General features: G+C 37.8%; 1 protein-coding gene across 1 annotated transcript in view; it reads left to right on the forward strand.

Moving 5' to 3' along the window:
* CWC27 (CWC27 spliceosome associated cyclophilin) overlaps window positions 1-14326 on the forward strand; it is a 122076-nt gene extending 107750 nt beyond the window's left edge. The window contains exon 14 of the mRNA XM_014281333.3: window positions 13066-14326. Coding sequence (XP_014136808.1) covers window positions 13066-13228 — 163 coding nt within the window. The 3' untranslated portion in view covers window positions 13229-14326. The remainder of the gene's footprint in view (window positions 1-13065) is intronic.
* The last annotated feature ends 8278 nt before the right edge of the window (window positions 14327-22604 follow it).

Raw genomic sequence — 22604 nt, forward strand, 5'->3', positions numbered from 1 at the left:
AGACAATACTTCTACTTTATTTGACTTCTATTAAATATAATTAGCATGTGACATATGCATATATGATATGCACAAATTCTGTGATTTTTTGTAGGTTATGGTTGCTGTTTTTATGGGAAGTGAAAGCCTGCCAGTATGCTTTGCTCTACTGTCAGGTTGTGTTATCTGAGGTGAAATGATTGCCTCTAAGACATTTTTATGTGTCTGCATGAGTGGCCACACATTGAGGTATAATTTTCATTTTCTGTCAAGATAAAAACCATTACCAATTTGTTATGTTTTCTTTTATTTGGCAAACTTCTCTGCATATTTGGCTGAGCTGCTGTGTTGGCATGCTGCATAGCAGACATTTGGGCATTTTTCAGCAGCATTCTACTTTTTATGCAAGAAAAAAAGAAGAAATATGACTCTATTGTAAACACTGTATATGGTGTTTGATAATTATTACCAGATTTTACTGTCTAAAAAAGCATCTGAGGAAGTGTTGTGAAGAGAACTGAAGAGAAATGCATAATACAAAGGTTTAACATGAAATACAGAATCTTTGCTGAGACATTTCTATTGCGAACAGTACTGCTATGTAAGAACAATTACATACATCTGTCTGCAGCAATCAAAATCCAATTTCCCCTACAGAATTCAAAAGTATCAAAATAAATATGGTTGATACTGGCAGAAAGGGTATTCATAGCAATAAAAATGTCTGCAAACAAGTAGAAACACACATTTTTACAGCATCTCAGTACCTCAGGAAGGACATGCCTGATGCTAGTTCTTCTAGGCACAACCATTATTGTCCCTGTGGTTCCATGTTGAAAACTATTGCTTATACTTTTAATGATTTGTGAGATATCTTCAGTACTATTGGATCATGAGTTTTTCTTTATTAACTTACAGTCCAAATGAGTCAGGTGCATGGCTTCATTCTTCTCTTTCACAAAGGCTGTACAGCATGCAGCAGAGGTAGGTAGAGATGATCTGGAAGAACTGGACTTAAAGTCTTACCCAGGAAGACACGGTGGCAGTAAGGTGTCATCTGCTTAGAGACTAATAGTATGAAAACCAAATATGTCACAGCAGAAGACCCAGCTGGAATAATTTATCTACTTGGTACTCACCATCTGGTTTAGCGGATAAGCCTGAATTTGAAAGTGAAAACACTGCACAAGGCTACATTTTATACAGAACACTGCAGCCTCCTCATCTTCTTCAGCACTTGGACTGCTGTACACATATAGTTGCATGCCTGTGACATGTAGTCAGGTTGTCGTTCCGCTTCAAGGCTCTGATTATAGTATCAAATAGTTACAGCTATAGTAAACCCCAGATTTCAGACCAGAAAGTGTTACGGCATTTGCAGATGATAAAACTGGTGATGCAGATCCCATGAATACGACAAAAAATGTTTTGCTTAAAGATAATCCATCTGTGGGAGAAAAAAATCTGATGCAATCAAACGTATTCAAAGTTTGATTGCTTTAGTTAATCTATGCAATATATTCCTCTTCAAATAGGATAGGAGTGATACTTAGTACTCTGAAACACCCTCCCATCAAGTAATTCTGGGAGTTCTGAGTGGTTCATCTCTTCCAAAGCATGAAATCGGAGACTAGATACAACACTCGGCTAAGTCTTTGGCAGTGTTGAGTGCAAGGATTACTTTATTTGTCATTGTTTCTTTCATGCCTGGTTTCCAATCCCTTCCAAGCTACATATCTTGTCCTACTGAATGGTTGCCTAACCTATTTGTGTCTGTACACATGCTGTTGATGGCTCTTACTGAAATTCAGCCATTGCACTTTCTGAATTTTATCCTGTTTTTATATACAACTCCCGTTTACCAAAGTCACGTAAATTCTAAATTTTCCAATAAACTTTCAAAACAGTTCTTCACAAAACTTCATATTATATATACTGTCTGTAATTATATTCTTCCCCAGTAAAGTTGTAAGTGGAAGTGAACTAACCAACCCTACCACATGAATCTTTTTACTATGGCTATCTAGTCCTAAAAATAGGGCTTTCCAGCTGAATTTTTACTAGCCTTACCTACTTAAGAAATGTAAGAAATACATATCTATGCTTTTCCAGATGGAATACTGGTCTTTGTGGAAGGAACGGATTCTTTGCCATAAAAATTCACCTGTCATATCCTTAACCAAAATTCTGGACTGTCTTCTGCTCCTCTCTGATCTTTGAAAACAGGCAGAGGCTTCCCTGAAATTGCTAGATTTATTGATATACTGAAGTATTGCTAGTCCTATGAGAAATTTTACAATCCTAACAGTTTTTTGAAGTGATGGAATTTTCTGCAGAAAAGAGCCCACCATTTTCGTTCTTTAAAGCTCACCTGGTTGCCAAGTCAACTTACGGTATTTCTGTGAAGGGTCGCCATTGTTTGTGCATTCTCACAGATAAAATGCGCCGGAAGGTTTACAAACCAGCTCCAGTACCACTCCTGGATTGAAAGCTTGTCATGATCGAGTAACCCAAATCTCGAAAGGAGCAGCCCTCCATACATCTAAGAAAACAAATACAATGCACACTAAACCAGTTGAGTTTACAGTACCGTACAAAACCTGGAAGACACGTAGGCTAGCAAATAATGGTGATTCTTTTTTTTCATAGATTGATTGAAAAGATACTCCCATCCATTCACTTCTAAACAAACTAAGTCCTTAGTTGAAGTACATAATATCTAATAGGCAGCAAATAATAGAAGAGCACCAGAAGGTATTGGTATATGAACATTGTATTGAGGCAGTATTCTCTTCTTACTTGAAAACTGTTTCTATGGTGGTAATCTAAGTCCTGATAAGTATGGTTTTACATTATTGTACTTCTTCAGTTTGGATTTTATGGAGATGCCCCATTCATCCTGCAGGACCTTCAATTAGAAACTGGAATATTAACATGTGAAAGCCATTCCTTACCTATTGTTGCCACTAGGGAAGCAGCCAAAGTTTGTATCCTCATCAGTAGAGGGGTTTGGTCTATTATTAATCCCATCAATTCACAAGTCAAGGCTGCAAGTAGATCTCCAGTTGATTTTAGGGTTTGTGTTACAGTAGAGCCCAGTAATATTTTCTTCATTCTGCACCTGGCTAGAAGTTTAGGATTTCTTCTTCTGGATTCAGATCTCATTACTGGCCTCTATCTGCTCTACAGCTATTTAGAACTTGACTGTGACTGCCAGCATGCTTCATTTAATTAATAGCATGTGATGCCAGTGCTTCAGATCTGAACCAGTGCCACGCTTCATGGGTGAAATGTGAGGTGTTGGATGTGAACAACAAAGCTTCTTAATCTTTAAAAGAGATGGACTTTTTCCTTCCCCATGAATGCTGTCGTAGCTGTAACTAAATGACAGTGTAAATGAGACAGTCACTTTATTTTTGGGAGGATGTCTAGTCTTTGAAACTTACTCTTTCTTTTTATATGAAATAACATAAATCCATTCAGCTTTGAGACAGACTGTGGGACAAGAAAGAATGAGTAAAATGGGAGTTTGGAATGAAGTGGTGGTTTTTCACATAGGTTTTCAGTTTAAAATTCTTATGGTTAGTTACCTTTGTTGAGACTGAGCTATTCTAAATGTTGGTTAATTTAAGGGATAGGAAAAATAGGCATTTTTTACAATCAAAGTAAGTTATAAATCAATGCCTGAAAATACTTTTCAACTTCCAGTCAAAAGGTTGTTGTGAAAATTATGTGAAATTCTTCCATCTTAAACAAAAAGGCTTTTCAGATCTTGCTTAATAGATTGTTTCATGTGCATGTTGTGTAATTACATGTTGGCATGACTATTGTCACCTTAGTTATTTATGACAAACCTCATTTAAGATAGGGAAGATTAAAAAGAAATCAAGTGGAAATTTAATGGCACTGTTCACTTAATTAGACTGTTTAAAATCTTGTGGCTCTCAGAAGGCTTTTAAAGATACCTTCTTTCTGGTCACAAAATACTGTTTTGATTTGTGCAGTGCAAATGTTTGCATGGATCCGATCACCTGATTATAGCAAAAAATAAAGAGAATGGGTGTGCTTTTATTAATTTATTGCTTCAGTGGTCAAAAACCACTGAAATTCAGTACTAACCATTTAAAGTGCAACCTGGTTTGTATATGTCAAATTCTGTAATCTGTTCCCAGTTCTGAATTTTGCAAAACTGCCACTGAGGCCACTTAAACATGACAACATCGGGTGCTAATGCTAAGCCCTTGCTGTCATGACATTAATTGCAATTAAACTGTATAACTTTTTACACACTTTGTAGAGACAGTTATATTTTACTCCAGAAGAAACAAAAAATAAAACTGTAAAATATTCAGTTAAGTTACTCTCTATCCAGCATCAATAGTTATGTCCTTTATCTTCTTTAAAAGTGCAAGGAAAACTTCTCTCAGAATATTTAGCATTGGTTTTAGTGAGAAATCTGGTGCAGTTAGAAGTGGCAACACACACTATTTATTTTTTTTTTTATATTTTCCCAGCAAAAGACTTTGTGGCTGAGAGATACTTGGGTTTAGAACAAGGTATCAAGGCACCACCTTTCCAGTGTGTGTTGTAGAGAGTAGGTTAAAGTTGGTTTGGGTTTGTTTTGTTATTTTTTTTTTAATTGAAATAGCAGTTTCTGGATCAGGTAAATGTTGACGTTAGCCAGACTTGTTATATTGCAAGATTTCATTTATAGTAAGAACTAAATCATGGTACACACTTAGTATCTACTCCATGTAAATTTGATAATGTCTTCCACATTTTATTTCCAGGATTTCCTATTTGATACAGTATCTACTATTAAACTTTGCATAGTGAAATTCTTCTGGACAAACGCCTAAAAATATTCGTTATATTTCTTTCATAATCCTACCTTTATAAATGTTTCCTAAAATACAGTCTCTTTCATTCCTATAATACCTCAGACTGAGGACTGTGAAATATGGCTTCCTCAAGATTAGCACTGGTCTCTGCAGATTCAGTACAGAAGCTTAACTGTGACACTCAGAAGCACACTGAGCTCCTGAAAACTAAGCAGCAGTCTTTTTCACATGCTTATGCTAGCTTGGGGAATGAAAGAAAAAGTGCTGCTGTAATTTATGCCAGTGAGACACAAAGAAAGATTAAAGCCACTTTTGCTCCCCTCCTCCCATTCAGACTTGAGCCAATCTTGCTCCACTAGTCTGGAAAAACTGGCTTTATATTAGGTCTCTCCTGCTAAGGCCATTGATTTACTCAACTACGTTTTTAAAAAAGTTGACAAAATACTTACTTGATTGTTACAAAGGATAAATGAATGCCAGAGTTCTATATTAGAAACACATTGGAAAGAGAGGTTTCTTTTCTCTTTGGCAAAAATTAAGTGTTTGTTTGGGTTTTAATATTGCCACTAACATTTAACAGAAGAAAGAAAAAACCCCAAACTCCTGCTGTAATTTTTTTTTTCTCCAATTGTATCTCCACCTTCACTTGTCTACTGCTAGAACGTGGTCAGACCTTGATATGTAAATGCTAGCACTGATTCAATCAGTAATTTTGTATTAAGGAATTGTTCTTCTGCTGAAATTGTATATTATTGTTGTATATATTTATTGCTTCTAGCTGTTTAGCATGCCTGAGAAACTCGGGATTTGGGGTGGGGTTTTTTGTTTGTTTAGTTTTTGTCAGTTCTTCCATGTCTTGAGTTTATTTGGACTGGGCATCTGGACCTGGAATCAACTACTGTTTGACTTAAATTCAGAGATAATCCATGCTTTGCTCAAGGGATATCTAGTGTTACATTTACTGTCTGGAAATCTTAAATTTTATTTATTGCCAGAAAATATAGTGAAGAATGAAGAAATAATTTTCTAAATCTTTAATAGCCTAGCTTAAGCTTTCTGCATATTTACACACCTTTTCAAGCACCCCAACTTCATCTCATTCAGTAACATGTTTAAACAGTAAGGATTTGGACATAATATGGGGAGAGGGAGGGACAAAAGAGAAAGGAGGATATCCAGAGAATGTTGAATGTTATGAACATCTGGGTATTTTTGTGCTAGAAATGCTCTCCTCTCTTTCCCCTCACTCCAACTTTGTGCTCTGGTGATACAGTACTGCCTGACTTTGTGTTAATTTGGGGAGGCAGTTTGCTGACTTTTAGAGTATCAGGTATTGTACAAGCTGTTGCCAGAGACAGGATGCTAGACTGGATGGATCATTGGTCTATTCCGGTATGGCGATTCCCTTGTCCTTATAGTAAATGCTGTGTAAAATTTTTCTACGTTGGTACACTGTCTGGAACAACATCTGGAATTTGCGTTACAGTCTTCCACACCAATCTACTCTACCAGGAGCAGTTGCCTATTTAAAGCGTGCAGTTTCTTTCATCAAACTACTTAACATTTTTGTGAAGGGGACAAGGATATAGTGTGACTAAACTATATTTGAACTGGTACTGAACACATGTGATATAAAAATAGGATAACTGAACTTTTAATAGAAATACATTTATTACTTAGAATTGTAAGTCATCATGGTTTTACATATTTTTAATTCTGATCCTATGAGAGCTAATCACATTTTCCCCTAGTGCTTTGATTATTTTTTGAATTCTGTGAACTTTTCTGTAGTTGATTTTCCCTTTCTCTTAGAAAGTTACTTGCAACTAAATCTTCTTTCAAGAGAAAAAAATGCTCAGTACTATCTTGAACAATGGAAGAATATGCTGTTACATTAGTTGTCACCACGAATAGTTTACTTTGTTGTTAGCTTTGCAAAAACTGAAGTATCTTTTGGCTTTTTTTAACCTGCATATCCCATACTTAGTGAGACTATGAGTTCCTTATTATTTTTCCAGTGAATATTTTGTGTGTAGTGTGGGGTAAAACTGAGCGTGTAGCATTCAAATAGAGTATCTAAATATTATTATGTTAGATATATCTGGAAGAGTTCCATTCTGATCATTTTATGCTGAGGCTTTCACAAAGAGAAGATACCAACAATTCAGTCCTGGCCCTGTGGAGGACCCACAATTTTCTGGTTATTCTGAAGAGGTTAAACCAATTTCTTCATCCTCCACTACTTGTAATACAATTTCAAAGAGCTAGTAAAAATTAACAGAAGTGTACGGTCTGACTTTGTATAGTATCTGTATCGGGTTTGCTTGCTTGGAATTGGGAAGATATTTGCTCTGTGTAAGAGCAGCAATAATACATTACCTTCATTGTTAACATCCAAATGCTGAAATACTGTAGGCTAATAGTACTCCATTCATCCAAAGCTAGAAAATACCACTTTTAGGTCTTGCAGAAACAAAATTAACCTCAGGAGAGTACTTGGGTGTTGGGGTATTTATAGCAATAGTGAAATCTTAAATTTCAGTTTAACATCTATGTTCTGTACCATATTCAATAATATAGATTGAAGCAGTGTTGTTTTGGTGTAGAATTAAATACTTAACCTGTGAAACTGACTATGATATGGCAAATATCTGTATTTATAACCATTTTCTTGATACTCTTCTAAGCATTTTTTTTGTATTAGAAACTTCTGTGGAATAACTAAATCATTTGAATTTGGCTAGACCTGCATAGCAAATCTTATCTCTCTTTTTAAATAGCGAGTCAAGTTTGAAAAATACAGGGTTTTATGAAAGTACAAAATATGGAGGGACAATTGGTCTGATCATTAGGAAAGGAGATGGGGAAGGAAAAGCAAAGAAATATGGAATGGTGGAAACAAGCAGTGAAACAAGGAAGAGTGAAATCTCTTAGCGGTAACAATTACAGTAGAAACCTATGACCACAGGTTATTACTAGGAGGCAGTGGGTGGCAGTCTCTTCTCCCAAGAAACAAGTGATAGGACAAGAGGAAATGACCTCAAGTTGTGCCAGGGAGGTTTAGACTGGATATTAGGAAAAAATCCTTTACTGGGAGTGTCATCAAGCACTGGAACAGGCTGCGCAGGGAAGTGGCTGAGGCACTATCCCTGGAGGTGTTTAAAAGATGTGTAGCTGTGGCGCTTAGGAATATGGTTTAGTGGTGGACTTGGCAGTGTTAGGTTTACAGCTGGACTTGATCTTAAAGGTCCTTTCCAACCTAAACGATTTTGTGATTCCATGATTATAAGCTTGTTTAAAGTGAAATCAAACCCAGTTTGGCAAACTAGGCTCAAACAGGAACAGTGTGTGACACAGTGGAAGGCTTAAATACCAAATGCTACAGAAGGGTATGGGCTTTCATGAGTAGTTTAGCACAGCTCCAGTACTAGGAGGTAATGAGACAAAACATACTCAAGGAGGCATGTTATCTGCACACATCTTTTATTGTGGTAGCAGTGGCTGTGTGAAATAGTGAGAATTGAAGAGATGAATCCAGGGTGAGACTGTCTATAGCAGTTACTTACGCTATCAACTCTCATTGCTGCAAGAATTGGAACGTACTTAAGTACTTGCGGAAAAAGTTACGTTCCTTTTCATGATCTGTAGTAGAGGAAAAACTTGGATTACAGGACTCCTTTGCGTGAAAGGAGGGATGATGGGTTATCTCTTAGATGAAAGCAAAAACAAAGCTGGATATTGAGATGGGGCAGACAGAAACCAGGGGACGTGCCTGCAAGAGTCATGTTACCCAGAGCACTGAGTGATGGTTGCAGATTTCATTAGAGACATAAACATATTTCCTCTCTCCTGCTGCACTGTGTTTACAAAACTATTTGTAAAGCACTTGGACACTTGTGCAAGGAATGGTGACAGGAACCTGAGCCAAGAAGCTTGTTTTGGTTGTAGCATCTCAAGTCTGAAAAAAGGTGAAAACAAGATTGGATGTTATTAATGTATTTCATCCTTCAAGATTGCCATTCTTTTATGGTTTTTACATTCTTTTTGTCTTGTTCATGCTCTTGTTCTCTTGATACAAAATGTTCTATTCTCAGTTGTCATTTGACATTTGTCCTCAATTCATTTACATTTTGGTCAGTCTCTTTTTCTCATTCTTGTCTTTTTTTTTTTTTTCCAGTTTTTACCTTCCTCATTTTATCTTTCTTTCTGATCTGTTTACTATCTCTCAGTGTTTCTCAACTGTCTCTCCTCTTCCAATGCCACCCGCTAATCTGCTGGAAGTGAAAAGAGTGCCAGAGAGTTCATTCTTCCAGAACAGCCAAATTTTTTTTTCCTTGGAACAGAGATCTCATTTGCTTTGTTCTGTGGATTCACTCATCTGTAATTTCATCTGTTCACATGAGCTACATTTCTATCCACTGCCTACATATCATGAGGGTGGTGGGAGGACAGTGGTGTAATGTTTCCTACATTAATGCTTATGTAGTTTAACATACACATTTACAGTATTTGGAGGAAAATTTTGGTGGCAAATAGAATGTAATCTAAGGAAAGCACTAGTGCTCCACTACCTCTTACTGTTGTTCTTTTAAGTATATGGTGCCTTGGTGATAATTGAGAAAAATAGGTGGCATCGTACTTGCAAGCAATGTTGAGGTCAGAAACAAATGGTAATACTAGCAGTTACAGTCCATACTGGTGTCTCTTTTCTAGACAGGCTGTACAATGCAAGAAGCAGCACTGAATTTCCTACACAGGCACTCCTGCTTTGTTCATTTTAAGCATCCTGATGGAGAGAACCAGTAACTTCCATAAAACTTCGCAACAATTTGCAAAATTATGTTATTATAAATTTTATAGCAATGTGATTAGTTGCTTACTTAATTTAATCTGCATTTAGAAACAGCATGTAATTTTTACCTATGTTCTGAGTACCAGTTTAGCTACGCTGTAACTAGTGCATTTTTAGTAACATACAGTTCTGCATCTAAAAAGTGAAAAGCTGTTTATTACTTGTTCTTGATGCCTGCTGATTGCAGAAGCAAAGGGTATATGACCAGCTGCCATGTTTTATACAGGCACCTCCAAATGAATCATGGCTAAAACTGCTTAAGAAGTTACTGCCTCTTAACCAAAAGCTACTACCCCCACAACAGACTTGACAGAACATAACTTTTGTCCACACCTGACAATGATTTACTGCAAAGCTCAGCTGTTTAAAATGCTGACATAGGTGAGTGTGAGGTAGTGTCCCAGGCTCTCTGCTGAAGTGGTGGAGACACCAGAGGGCATGGTGTGTAGAGTCACTTGTGCAAGGTTAAATGGACAGCAAGTGAGCAGGTAGCAAGCAAACAGCTGTGTCAGTTTGGTAAGCCAGTGTGGAATTAAGCAATGCAGCTTTGTACTTTCATTTGGTTAGTATAAAAATCACTGACCTGGAAACCTGAGCTTCATCAGTAGTGCAAAAGCATAGCGCTTCCTTGCTGTTGCTGAGATTCAAAATTATTCAGTTACTGACTGCCAATTCAGTTTCTCCTGAAGGGCGGCTCTGGAAAGGCCAGAGCTGTTGTGATACCAGACTTGTGTTTATGCTGCATTTAACGTGACTGACACCTAACAGCCAGCAGCTGGTGTATGGTTCAGATCCACTGCATGGCTCATGCATCTCAAAATCAGAGGGATTACTCTATGTTGTGTCTTTGCTTACAAGTATCATCTCACTAGAGCAGTTCAAAAGAACATGACCAGTCTCCTTAATAAACTGCTTGAGTCTACCGGGAGAGCAATGTGTAGGTGGGTTCATTCTGTGATGCACAGCTGGAAATGCGGTGTTGCCTGTACTAGACTATTGAACACGCAGCTTAATTGTGTTGTAATACTTGAATGCTTTCTGGTGTGCTGAAGTTTCTCTTTCAGCTTCAGTTGCATTGTCTCACTTGTTACCTCCTAGAAAGTAATCAAACTGATCGCCATGGTAATGTATGAGTCACCATAGCCTATGGACATATAGGAGCTATTCTGCTGGTAACTGTGAAGGAACAGTCTCATTTACTGACTTGAAAAAAATCATTATCTGAGAATATCACTAGGCCAGGGGAGTATCCATGTACCTTTGAAATCTGTGCTGTCTCTGAAAACATTCTTAAATGGATTCAGATATTTCAGTCTTAATGTTTGAAGACATTTCATTTGCAGAATACAGAAGAGAGCCAAGTAAGGAATGTCCTTTAATAGCACTGAAGGAAAGAAGTGCAGTACAGCAGAACTGCTGCTCCCCCAGTCCATGGAATAGGACAACAGTTGAAGTGTAGGATGCTCTCATCTGGCTGGGGTGCAAATCAACCCTCTCCAGAAGTAAACCCATGCTTATTTTGGTTTGCAGCAGTATCTTGAGAAAAGAGGTTAAGAAACTAATTTTGTGGTTACTTCTAGAGAAAGTCAACAATTTGCACACGTAGATATTTTAAACACAGAATCATCAGTTTTGGCAAGCTATTTTATTACAACTGGTTTTGAGCAAAAACAACCCTAAGGCGCAAAACTTCTTTTTTTCTTCTGAGTTTTGCATAGGAGAACTGACAACCTTTCATACTTCAATTTTTGAAGAAAAAATGTGTTTTAAAGTTATATGTCTCACTCATTTAAAATTAACTGTCAACAAGCAGTGATAAGCACAGGTTGGTAGGTTCCTGCAAACCAGAGATCACTTTTGCACAGTGATGCAGAAGCATGACTGGGCAGCCAGCTCCCCAGTGAACCCAGGAGCATGCAGAAAGGAAGAGAGCTATAAAGCAAACAAGGAAAAGTCTCATGCAACCTGTATTTGTGGACTTGCAGCCCTAGCTCCACGCTTGGAAAATTAAGGAAGTCAAACTGTTGTTGGAGGACCCTGAGTAAGATAATTGTAAATTCCAATAATTTATATAGAAATAATTATTAAATACTTCCTCTGCTCCTTAAAAAAGGGAACAGTTTGAATTGGTTTAGGAAAATACTATTAAGTATGATTTACCATTTAAATACATGCAAAGCAGGTCTACCTGTGAAGATGTTTGACTTGTGAAAAATAAGCTTAAGTTCACATCAGGAAAATATTTTTTAAAGCCTCCACCAGTCTGTGTTTATTTTGCTTTATCTGTGAGATGCTGCATCTGAAATTGATTCTGGGAATATCAAAAAGTTTCTTAATATTGTTTATTTTTAATCACAGCTGGGAACACCTCATTGGAAAGTTATGAGTAGGAGTCAGAGACTACGACTTCTTTCAGCTTCTGGGGAGAAGTAAACATTGCTTAGTCTGAATCTACTGCATCTAATTTGCAAACTACCTGTGATGTGCAGTGTGACCTGACCCAAGAATTAGAGATGTATTTATTTTTAATTCCTGTTATTTGTATCCTGCAAGTGTGCTGTGGCACACTTTGAAAACCTGAGTTGATGAAATGGCTAAGTGCGACTACACTTCTATGTACATTCATATAACACAGTCTAAAACCACTCACCATCTCTTTAGGACTGTATTTTAGTTCATACTAGGATAATGTGATTTGGTATGTGTTCTTAAAAAAAAAATATTTAAATGCTCATCTTCAATAAATCGAGAAGAATATGACAAATGCAGAAAGCACGTTAACTAAAATAAATTACTTCAGTCCCTCCACTGTGAGACAATGTTTTTCTAATTAAACTACAAATATGCAATCATGAGTCACTCTGATGGTACATTATGTTATTCTGAATTGTAGATATGACTAGAAAAGTAAGTTTTGGTGTTTGTAGTACATATAGGGTTATAAACTACTGAAGGTTTTACACACTAGAAACAACTGAAGTATTTCCATAGGACCGGGTAATATGCAGGCATGCTGACAATGCTTTACAATAAGAGATCTATGAAACCCACACGTCAAGAATCAATTGCTATGAAAAGTCTCAAATTTTGGTTTTAGGATTTTTCTAAAGCATTCAAACGGATCCCATACAATCTATAGCTTTGAGTTTTGTCAGGTAATAGTACTATGTTGTAATCTACAGTAACTGACCTGGTTCTCCCTCCCTCCCTTTCTTTACGTATGAAGATTTGCACTAGGGCTCATTGAAAAACCTAATATGGGATCTCTTACATGTTGCAAGGGACTGATAAGGCAGATACTCACTGGCCACAAAACTTTAGTTCTGAATATCATAATTACAGATCATAACTTTCTGTTCTTTCACTGAGTTTGAGCTATGTTTTATTTTGCAGGATGTCACATGTACTTCAGTTTGAAGATAGAAGCAGAAAGGTTAAAGATGCAAGCATGCAGGATGAAGACACTTTTGAGATCTACGATCCACGGAATCCTGTAACTAAGAGGAGAAGAGAAGAAAGCAAGAAGATAATGAGAGAAAAAAAGGAAAGGAGATAAAAAGAGTGTAAAGCCAGCCAGAGCTGCCTTGAAAAGTGACTGCAATAAAGTACTGGCTCTTTTGCAAGCTGTAGTTTCTAAAAATATCACTGGACAAGTGTGAAAAGGAATCTCTCTCAAGAACCTGTTGTGCAGTTTTGAAGCAGAGCTATCATTTGTTTCTTAAGTTGTGCAGTCAAGTGCTTGCAGTGCATTTATTATCCAACCTCTCTAAAGGTTTTTAGAATTGTGTATTTTAATAAAACAGCTGGCTTGATTTTTTTCTGTGTTTTAATTACAGTAGTTACTGTTTATTCAACATGTGCTAATCAAAAAGTTTTCAAATTAATGAATGAGAATTTGTCTAAGTAGGAGTGAAATTAGGAGGCAGAAAACCCATCTGCAGGCTTTTAAGATCTTCTGAAAGTATTATTTTAATTATCTGTTTTAAAGGCACATGAATGTTACAGTGGTAAATGCTACCTGCCTGAAGCACTCTGTCACAGAATTAAGATGGTGCACTTGCAGAATTCTGTAAATGGTCCCGGCTTTCTTGAAACTAACAAAATTTAATTTGAGAATTTGGTTATTTTCTCCTTCTTTTGAAATATGTATTCCAATACAAATCCCTGCTTGGGAAGCTGGGATAACACGCAATCTGAGGAGTGTTATTGCAGTATTTGGACCACATGAACAAAAAGAGAATCTGAACATACTGTAGTGGTTGCTTAAACTGTTGCAATACCAGAAACATCCCTCTGGTAGAATTATCACTGCAAAGTAGCTGGTAATGAAGATTGGTTTGTTAATTAGTCCAATACAGAAGTGAAAAAAAGTGATCAGCTCATAAAAAACATAACCCTTTTTTTTAACAGTGATTTTACTGTTTTTTGTCTGATCTTACTGATTTTATCTGAAAATGTACAGCTCAAGTTTCCAGTTTAAAGACTTTCCACAGATTTTTCATCCCCGGATGCTAATATTTTTACAGAAAAAAATGGGAATTCTCAGTGCTCCTTACAGCATTTCTGATGCCACAGAAGCTTGAATTACCCATATGGGCAATAGCTGAAGAAGAGTGAGTGCAAGTGAGCAAGGTCATTAAAAGGTACAACCCGAGGAGTGTTTGGCTGATGTTGTTTTTAGAACAAGTTCAGTAAGGTATGGTGTCCTTATCAAGCTGCCACTGCCAAACTTCTTGATAGGGTCTGAGGTGTGAGATACATAAACCTGCATCGGTGGGTTAATATGGCCCAAATGTCAGAGGTTAGATTAATACAGACTATTGCTTTAATGCATGGTGCAACCTTTGAGATAAGAAGAAAACTTGGATGTGTGATGTGAAATCCTGTATAAAGCTGTCATTATCCTCCTCTTAGGCTGAGTGAATTATACTGTTCCATGGTGTAAAGAAGTTAAGAGGGGTTACATTCTTAAACACAGCCGTTCAGAAACTAAGTTTTTTAATCATTAAGTCATTTGCCATCAGGCTGCTATTGGTGAAATCAAGAACATCTCATGTCACGTGCTGTTATCTTTATTCATTGCTTTGTGGAGAAAATTTTAAAACTGTTATTACAGGAAATGAGCGTATCAAAGCCCCATTCTGATGAGGATAGGAGAGAGGAAGAGAGAGTGAGCGTGTGTGTGTGTGTTGGCAGAAGAGGTCAACGTGGGGAAAGCGAGGGCTGGATCTAGAAAGAAACTTGACCATCAATTCCAGGAGACAGCTACTGCCTCTGTAATAGAAAAATGTTCTAATGACATGTTTTTCCTGTAAGCTAAAGGAGGATGCATGACTCAATGAATGGGCAACTTGACTAACACCCCTTTTAGCTGAATCTTTTTGCCAGCTACCTGCAGCAGCTCTGTGTGTGCTGTATTACACAATTCCAATTTCTAAGCACTAGACGAGCACAGGGAGAAAAGCTTAATGCCAGGTTTAGGGCTCTGCCCAGTAGGAAGAGGTCTGAAAGGCTGGACCTTGCATACACAGGACTGATAATGTCACAAGAACAAGAGAGCAACTATCTTGACATTTTCTTGATAAGTGAAGCATGTACTGAAAATCAGTGAACATTTTTACAGAGATAATACTTCTTATGTAATTAATGCTGCAGTTGAAACCAAATGTGTTGCCTGTTTAAGCTCATTCTAAACACTACACTGTTACACTTTCTGCTAGGAGAGCACAAGGGCTGGACCTGGTGGAAGGATGTTTACCCCAAGCAGCTGTCTTTTCTGTGTCTTATCACTCTAAGCGTTAATGGACATTTACTGCATTAAGCCAGTGTTCCCAGTAGTAAAGCCGGTATGTGCTTTGCACTAAGGCTGGCTATCCGGGTACAAAAGAGGAAAGTTTCTGGAAAGGAAGCGGGGTTTGATGTCACCTTTTTTTTAAAATGAGAGTTGGGACCAACATTCCTGGCAGTTTGCATTTTGCTCTGTACCAAACCCATATGTAAGGCTAAGGATATTTGGATTAAAATCTTTCAATTTCATTTTGATTGTGAATGGAAAATCCACTTTACCTTGATGGGGACAGCTGGAAGTGCCTAGCCCTGGATGTTTGCGAAGGTTTTTGGACTACTTGAGTCTAAAATCAGTCCTGTGCCACAGGGGCTTGGCACAGAGCCTTGTGCAGGCAGAACTCACCATGAGGGAGCATCAATGAGAAATGCTACAAACAGACAGATTCAAGCATTTTTTGGTTATCAAATCTAGGTGCTAAAAATACTTCATAATACTTCCCAGGAATATAGAGCCTCTAAACATTTTTTAATAACTACAAGTAATTGTTAGAAGTGATACTAGTCTTCAGGGCCAGTCAACCCTGCATAGTATTTCACAAGGTGTTCATTAAATAAACTTCTCTCAGAGTTCTCAGTTCAGCTGTTTTAATGTCATTCAATACTTCTTCAAGAAAAGAAAAGGATCTGCCTTTATTCCTTCCGTAGGGAAAGAACAAAACTATGCTTGTAGTAAAGAAACCACACCTATGCAGTAAAGTTACCTTCCATTTTTAAGGAAGGCAATTTTAATAGGCATCCCTGTTGTTACTTTTTCTTCCTACAACCAGTGACAAAACTTTCTTAGCACTAAGGACTGACATATGCCACACTATGGGAACATTAGACATATGTTAAAACTATCAGGCAGATAATCTCAGCTAATCATCTGAGAATCACTTAGAAATGGACTGAAGTGTCTAAATTTTATTCATTTCACTAAGGCAAAAGTAGTTCTGCATTTCATTTAGGAAATGTCTAGAGCAAAGTTAAACCCAACACCAAAAATTAAGAACCTCAAAGAAAGAGGCTGATGTGGTGACAGTTGTCTGAAACAGCTAGTTTGCAATGTGACAGCAAGCTCCCATGTGGCCAGTAACAATCCTGTATGTTTCCCATACTGCTAGGCTAGTAGAAGCATCTTTTAACTCAAACCAATTTCATTCATCACCTGGTGTTCCTATAGTTACATTAAATGTAGAATCCTACAGGGTTGCAGTATTTTTAATACACTGAAATACATACACCTTTTATTTGTCAATAGTGAAAAGCATGTGGGAAATGCAATGTGGGCATGCGTCCCCCTCTCCAAGAAGCAGAAGTCTTATCCTAGGTTATTGGCTGAAAACTGAAGGAACAATTGGTTTTGTGGCTGTCGAAATAATTTTTTCAATGGTAGTGAGATTTTTCACTGAATATCTTTTCTTGAATCTTTTTATTAAGCAGCAGCCATGTTCCACCCTGGTGGCTAGCACCTCACCTGTCTGTATAAACTTGAGCAGAATGTCTACATAGTTGTAATATAACATCTAGGAATATTTGTCTATGCACTAGTAATATAAAACCAGTGTTTTGACATTTGAAGTTTCCTTTCGTAAAAGATGCTATTTTTGTGCACAGATCACTCAGTTTGAAGATGCACACCACAGTGCTGGTATGTAAAAGATTTCTGTGAAAAAGTCAGTGTTTAAAATGTCAGGGTATCATTCACTTCCCCCCCCCCCCCCAACCTGCTTTTTCATTACTCAATTCAATAAAAATTTTGTAAGTCCAAACTATGACTGAATTTTGAATTAGAGCACAAAGGTCAGGGCTAAATTAAGTGGCAGCTAAATTGCAGTTTCAATACATCGGCTTTGCTGCCAGTACAGTGGGCCAGTGTTGACAAACCATCTGTGAGACAGAGTCCTTCCAGTCATGCCTGTCTTCCTTTAATTAGAAGGAATTTAACTTTCCTAAATGAAAAGAAAGGGTGGGGGAAAAGTATTTGGTCCCTGCACAGACCATTCTGTTGGTAAAGTGGACATTTTTGTTTCCAGACCAGCTGGATTTCAAGTAGTTAGGTCCTTCTAGGCCACAGCTGGTAATAGCAAGATCCTCCAGAACAGCTTGAAGGTTTGCCTTATGAATCCTGTTGGTGACGCCAACAGCTAGTACAATGTACCCTTTCTGCTTTGGAGCTAAAAAACCGCTGATTTCCAGCTGAAGCTGGTTTAATTCTTCCAAAGAGCTGCTACACCTAGGCTGCTAGGGGCATAGTCTGCAATGCCACATTACACAGCTTTCCCTGAGCTGCTGGCTTGCAGCATGAGCAGGTTTGGGAAGAGGTTGTCCGCACAGTCTCCCCCAGTAAAAGAGTGTCTGAACTCCAATAGTTAAAATAACTGCACACCAATGTTGTCTGTTTTTGTCTAGAGGACCTCAAGTTTGCAGGAGCCACAGATATGTTTTGGCAACATAAAAACTAACCTCAGACAGAATGGATAGCTCCAGACTCTGCCTCATTCTGGCAGAGACATCTGCGTCTGCCATTACTTAAATGATGACAGACTTGGATGCTTAGAAGATGATGAGGGGACTCCTGTGTGTATATTCACAGTAAAAGATGCAGGTATTTGCTTACATCTTTCACTGTAACAAGACATGAACGGATCATACAGTGGCTACATACAGCACAGAGGTTGTGAAGTTAGAAGTGAGACCACATCTCCTAGTGTAGAGTTTTAGACCAACTAGGAATATCTACCAAATGTCACCGAGTAAATCCAAGGGGCTGAGCACATTATATAGCCAGGACATACACTGGAAAGTCATGACACAGAAATTCCTTGAAGAGAACTGGGAGCACTGGTGACAAGCATCCGTTGCTACCCTGCAGCGCAGCCTCCATCTCCCTGCTTCTCCCTGCTAGCCAGCATACGTGTGAAGTCATGCAGGCTGAGTGGGGGGAACTGCCTTACTGCAGTGCTGTTGCTGCTCCTGTGTCCTCCTCTTCCAGCACCTACATCACCCAGGCTCAGCTCAACAGCTAATTTACCTTCCCTCAGGCAGCACCTTGGACTAAAAAGTGCCCTGAGTGCATGCTCATGTCCATCAGCTCTCATCCCATTTTTGCATGTAGATGGTAATCCTTTGATAACACATCCTGCCCTGCCAGTACCGTAAGCTTGATATATCCCAGTCTAATGCTGTACAGTGATTCCCCTTCAGCTATCCTGGTCAGACATGCTACATTCCAACTTGCTAGTCACAAATTCCTCATGCAGACAGACAGAAACCTCACACTCCCAGTGGGGCACTCTGATCGATAACCTCCACTCACAAGATCTGCAAGGCACAAGGGGCAGGTGGCACACAGCTTCTCAGTGGCCAACTACCTATGACCTCAGCTGCTGTCACAACAGGATAACTTCTTCTGAATTCATTTTCTTCTACACTGTACTGTGAAACAAATACTTTTTTTTCTTGAGAAGTTTTATCTTCCACTTCAGTATCCATCACAGATGGAGTTTTCCATTTATTTTACACACCTTCTTTTCCCCTTTTTTTCCAAGAACGCTTTCACATGGCACAAGTTTCATTTATAAGACACAGATTGGAAGTGTATGTTTAAAGAGCTACTAAGCTACTGCACACTTGTGCAGGTCTGTCTTACACATCTCACACAAATGTGTAAGAATTGCTTTTTGCCTTCCAGACTTCACCACCACACTCTCATCATCATACCTTCCCTGTCAGCCACTGTTACTGAAGGGCCAGAGGAAGAATTTATATCATCCTCCTCCTCCTCCCTCTTTTGAAATGGATAGCTATTAGGTTTATAGCTAGGCTCTGCCTCACTGTCCTCCCAAACTATTTCTATGTCTCTGTGTACTTGGCATCCCAGTGCAGAACTGAAGAATCTGTACAACCGTAGAAAAGCCAAACTTAAGCTGAAGCTGCATTATATTTTATTATGTGCATGTGTAGTTTCTGCACATACTAAAAATGAAAAAAAACCCTGAAGTCAAAGCTTCAGTGAGTAGAGTTATAATTGATATTTTAACTTTATTATGGTTAAAACACTTTCTCTGTATATCTCGCTTTTTTATTCCTGAAACACACAGCAAAATAGCATTGTACCAAAAGTACTTTCTCTGTTCATTCTTGATCCTACCTTTAAGTCGTGCATAAAGAACGAAAGCTGGAAGCTGCTAGAAATACCTAATATGCATGACAAACTGACATTAGTTAACTAAGTTTGAAGTATCTGCTACTCAGAAAAATCTGACCACAGAATGAGGATCTTCTGATTGCAGCCTACAAATGGTATCTGATACTCCTCTGGAAGCAGTAAAAACCTCTGAAAGCTAATTTGGGGGAAAAAAAAATCAAACCTTTTCTTTTCCACTTTTTTAAAATACGAATTGGTTGATAGTAGTAACCTTCTACTCCTAAAGCACCGTTTAAAAAAGCACAAGGCCTACCTTAACAACTCTAAATTTACAGACATGAAGCTACAAGCATGACAGTGCCTTCTAAAAAACAAACAAAAAACCAAAACAACAAAACAAAACAAAGCAAAACCAAAAAGACCCACAAACCACACAAACAAACAAAACCCCCTATTCTTAAACCTCAATGCATCAGAAAAAAAATGAGGGGTTTTGCAATTTTATTTAGTGTCTCCAGATCTACATGAAGCAATATTGCAGTGTGGGAAAGGTAGAGGGAAAATCTACTGTTCTTGACTTAGAAGATCTCTTGGAAAACAATGACTGATACAAAGAGCTTTTACTATGGTTCCTATTTTTAATTTATTAAATACACTGGCTATGGAACAAAGCAAGATGCAACAGTTGTATTCCTCAGTCAATGGGAGTCACAAACTTATAACTCCGCTCCAATATTCGTAGGGTTATTTAGGCTGTACACCTGCTCCCCGTTCCGATCTGTTTGTAGTAGTAAAAGGGCACAGTTACAGAATAGCCCTAGGATAGCATTTCGTTTTGGCAGCTTCATTTTGGCAGCCATAAAGCATTAAAAGCTGAAGCTCTTTATATTGAACAATCTGGAAGATCATGTTTTTGCAACAGCTACTGAAAACTCGGCTCAAAAACATGTTTGCTCTTCTTCAGAAGTAACTTCTAAGTCAAACAGATTTTAATGCAACATTGCATTCAGAGGATACTTCTTGCACCTCTTGGACCAAGTGCCTCCCTATGTTCTTGGCAAGCAGTCAGAGACACTGATTCATACAAGTTCACTTATGAACATACACTGATTCAAAAATATTTTTCCTATTTCTTCTTTTTTGTAGCTTTACTGTGTGAATGGCCTGCATGATATGACCTATATTATCAGGTATTGTGCCCTTCTGCCTCTAAAGTTATTTCACTGGAATGGCAGAGAATAACAGTCAAAATATGTATAGTAATTAAAAAAAAAAAACAAACAAGATTTCCATTACAGCTACACTATAATATCTCTTACATTTAAAGCATATACAAACCAAGGGATACCATACATTAAACACATTAAGCACAAGAATTATTTCACATGGTAGAGCATGGGTTGATCCCATTCTTATGAACTGGGATAGACTTGGCAACATGGCATAGTAAGCATGAACATCTGAATAATGATTCAGGGGGATGAGCTGGTAAATGGGATACTATAATACGAATCTTTGCCCTGGAGAGTGGGAAGACAGTTTTTAAGATGATTGACCCTTGAGGGGAAACAGAAATATGCATGTTTTAATAGAGAGCAAGATAATGCCATCTAAGGCACCCAAACAATCAAGTTATCTCTGAATGACACAGAACAGCATTTGAGAGAGCTGTAAAAACATGAGGAAACAATAATTCTGACCCGACTGTTGCAGGCTTATTTATATTTGTAATGTAGGCAGAAGAGTCTCCTTCCAGTGTTTCAATAATCATTTTATTTTACAAAGACAAAAATCATTGGACAGAGAAATCAGTAGCAATGTTTGCCTTTCCCAAACAAAGAATTTATGTAAACATCTGCAACTGAACACCCCCCACCCCCCCCCCCGCAAAATCAAACCAGCTTACTTCAACCTTTAAATCTAATGCACTTTACTTGTTTTTGTTTAATTTCAGGTGGTTTCACTGCTACGAGATGAGACTTCATATACCGAAGGGACCAGAATATACTACCTCACTGTCATATAATTTAGGCTCAGTCATACCTCAGACAATATTTTTACAAGGTCACTTTGCAAAAGTATGTCTAGCCTATCCAAATGACGGTATTATTTTTGCCAAAGGTTTCACTTTGGGGATGGAAGTATTCCAACTACTGTTTAATAGGCTATATGGAGAGGCTAAGAAAACATCATTTGTTGCACACACAGCTTATGTGTATAATATAGAACTAAAGAGTACAGACTGACCATTGGCAATATAGCCTAAAACTAGCTTTACTGAAAAAAGCCACAAAAGCAATGAGATTTTGAGTTTTCCTTTCTGATATTATTTTTGGAATTCCTGAGCTTAACCAGAAATATGAATGCACAAGTGAGAAATACATCTGAATTCAGTAGCTATCTAGATTTTCAAAATGCAAAAAGATATTTTTCAGAAGATAGTTTATAACCCGGGTGTACAACTTTTTACAAACAGACAGGACAGCATATTCTCAGCTACAATCTTAGGACAGGGAATGGACAGGAGAGGAATGGCAGGAACTCCAATAAAAAACTTTTTAGAAATACTGATGTGAAGACAACACGCTCTTCATAGCCAAAGTAATTAGTATCAGGCCCAGTTTCAGGAGGGGATTAGAATGTAAAGTAAAACAAGCACATATCTTTCTTCTCAAGCTCTGTTCTTAGAAGACAAGCTTCATCCACAGACTTCATTTCTAGTCAATTTGTAACAGTTTTTCTGGTAAACTTCTTCATGGTCTGAAACTTGAATTCATCATTGTTACTGAATATAATTATAGTGAGAATGCAGTATATTTTAATGGTGTGAAATCTGTCTAGATATTAGTCCTGATTCTTGTAACCTGTGCTGTTTAAAAGGTTAATTTATTCAGGAAGTATGGTGTTTTACTGCAGTAACAGGAGTTCGTATTGAATACTTACTTATTCATAAAGC

This window comes from Falco cherrug, chromosome Z, assembly GCF_023634085.1.
Source record: "Falco cherrug isolate bFalChe1 chromosome Z, bFalChe1.pri, whole genome shotgun sequence".
Classification (NCBI taxonomy): Eukaryota; Metazoa; Chordata; class Aves; order Falconiformes; family Falconidae; genus Falco; species Falco cherrug.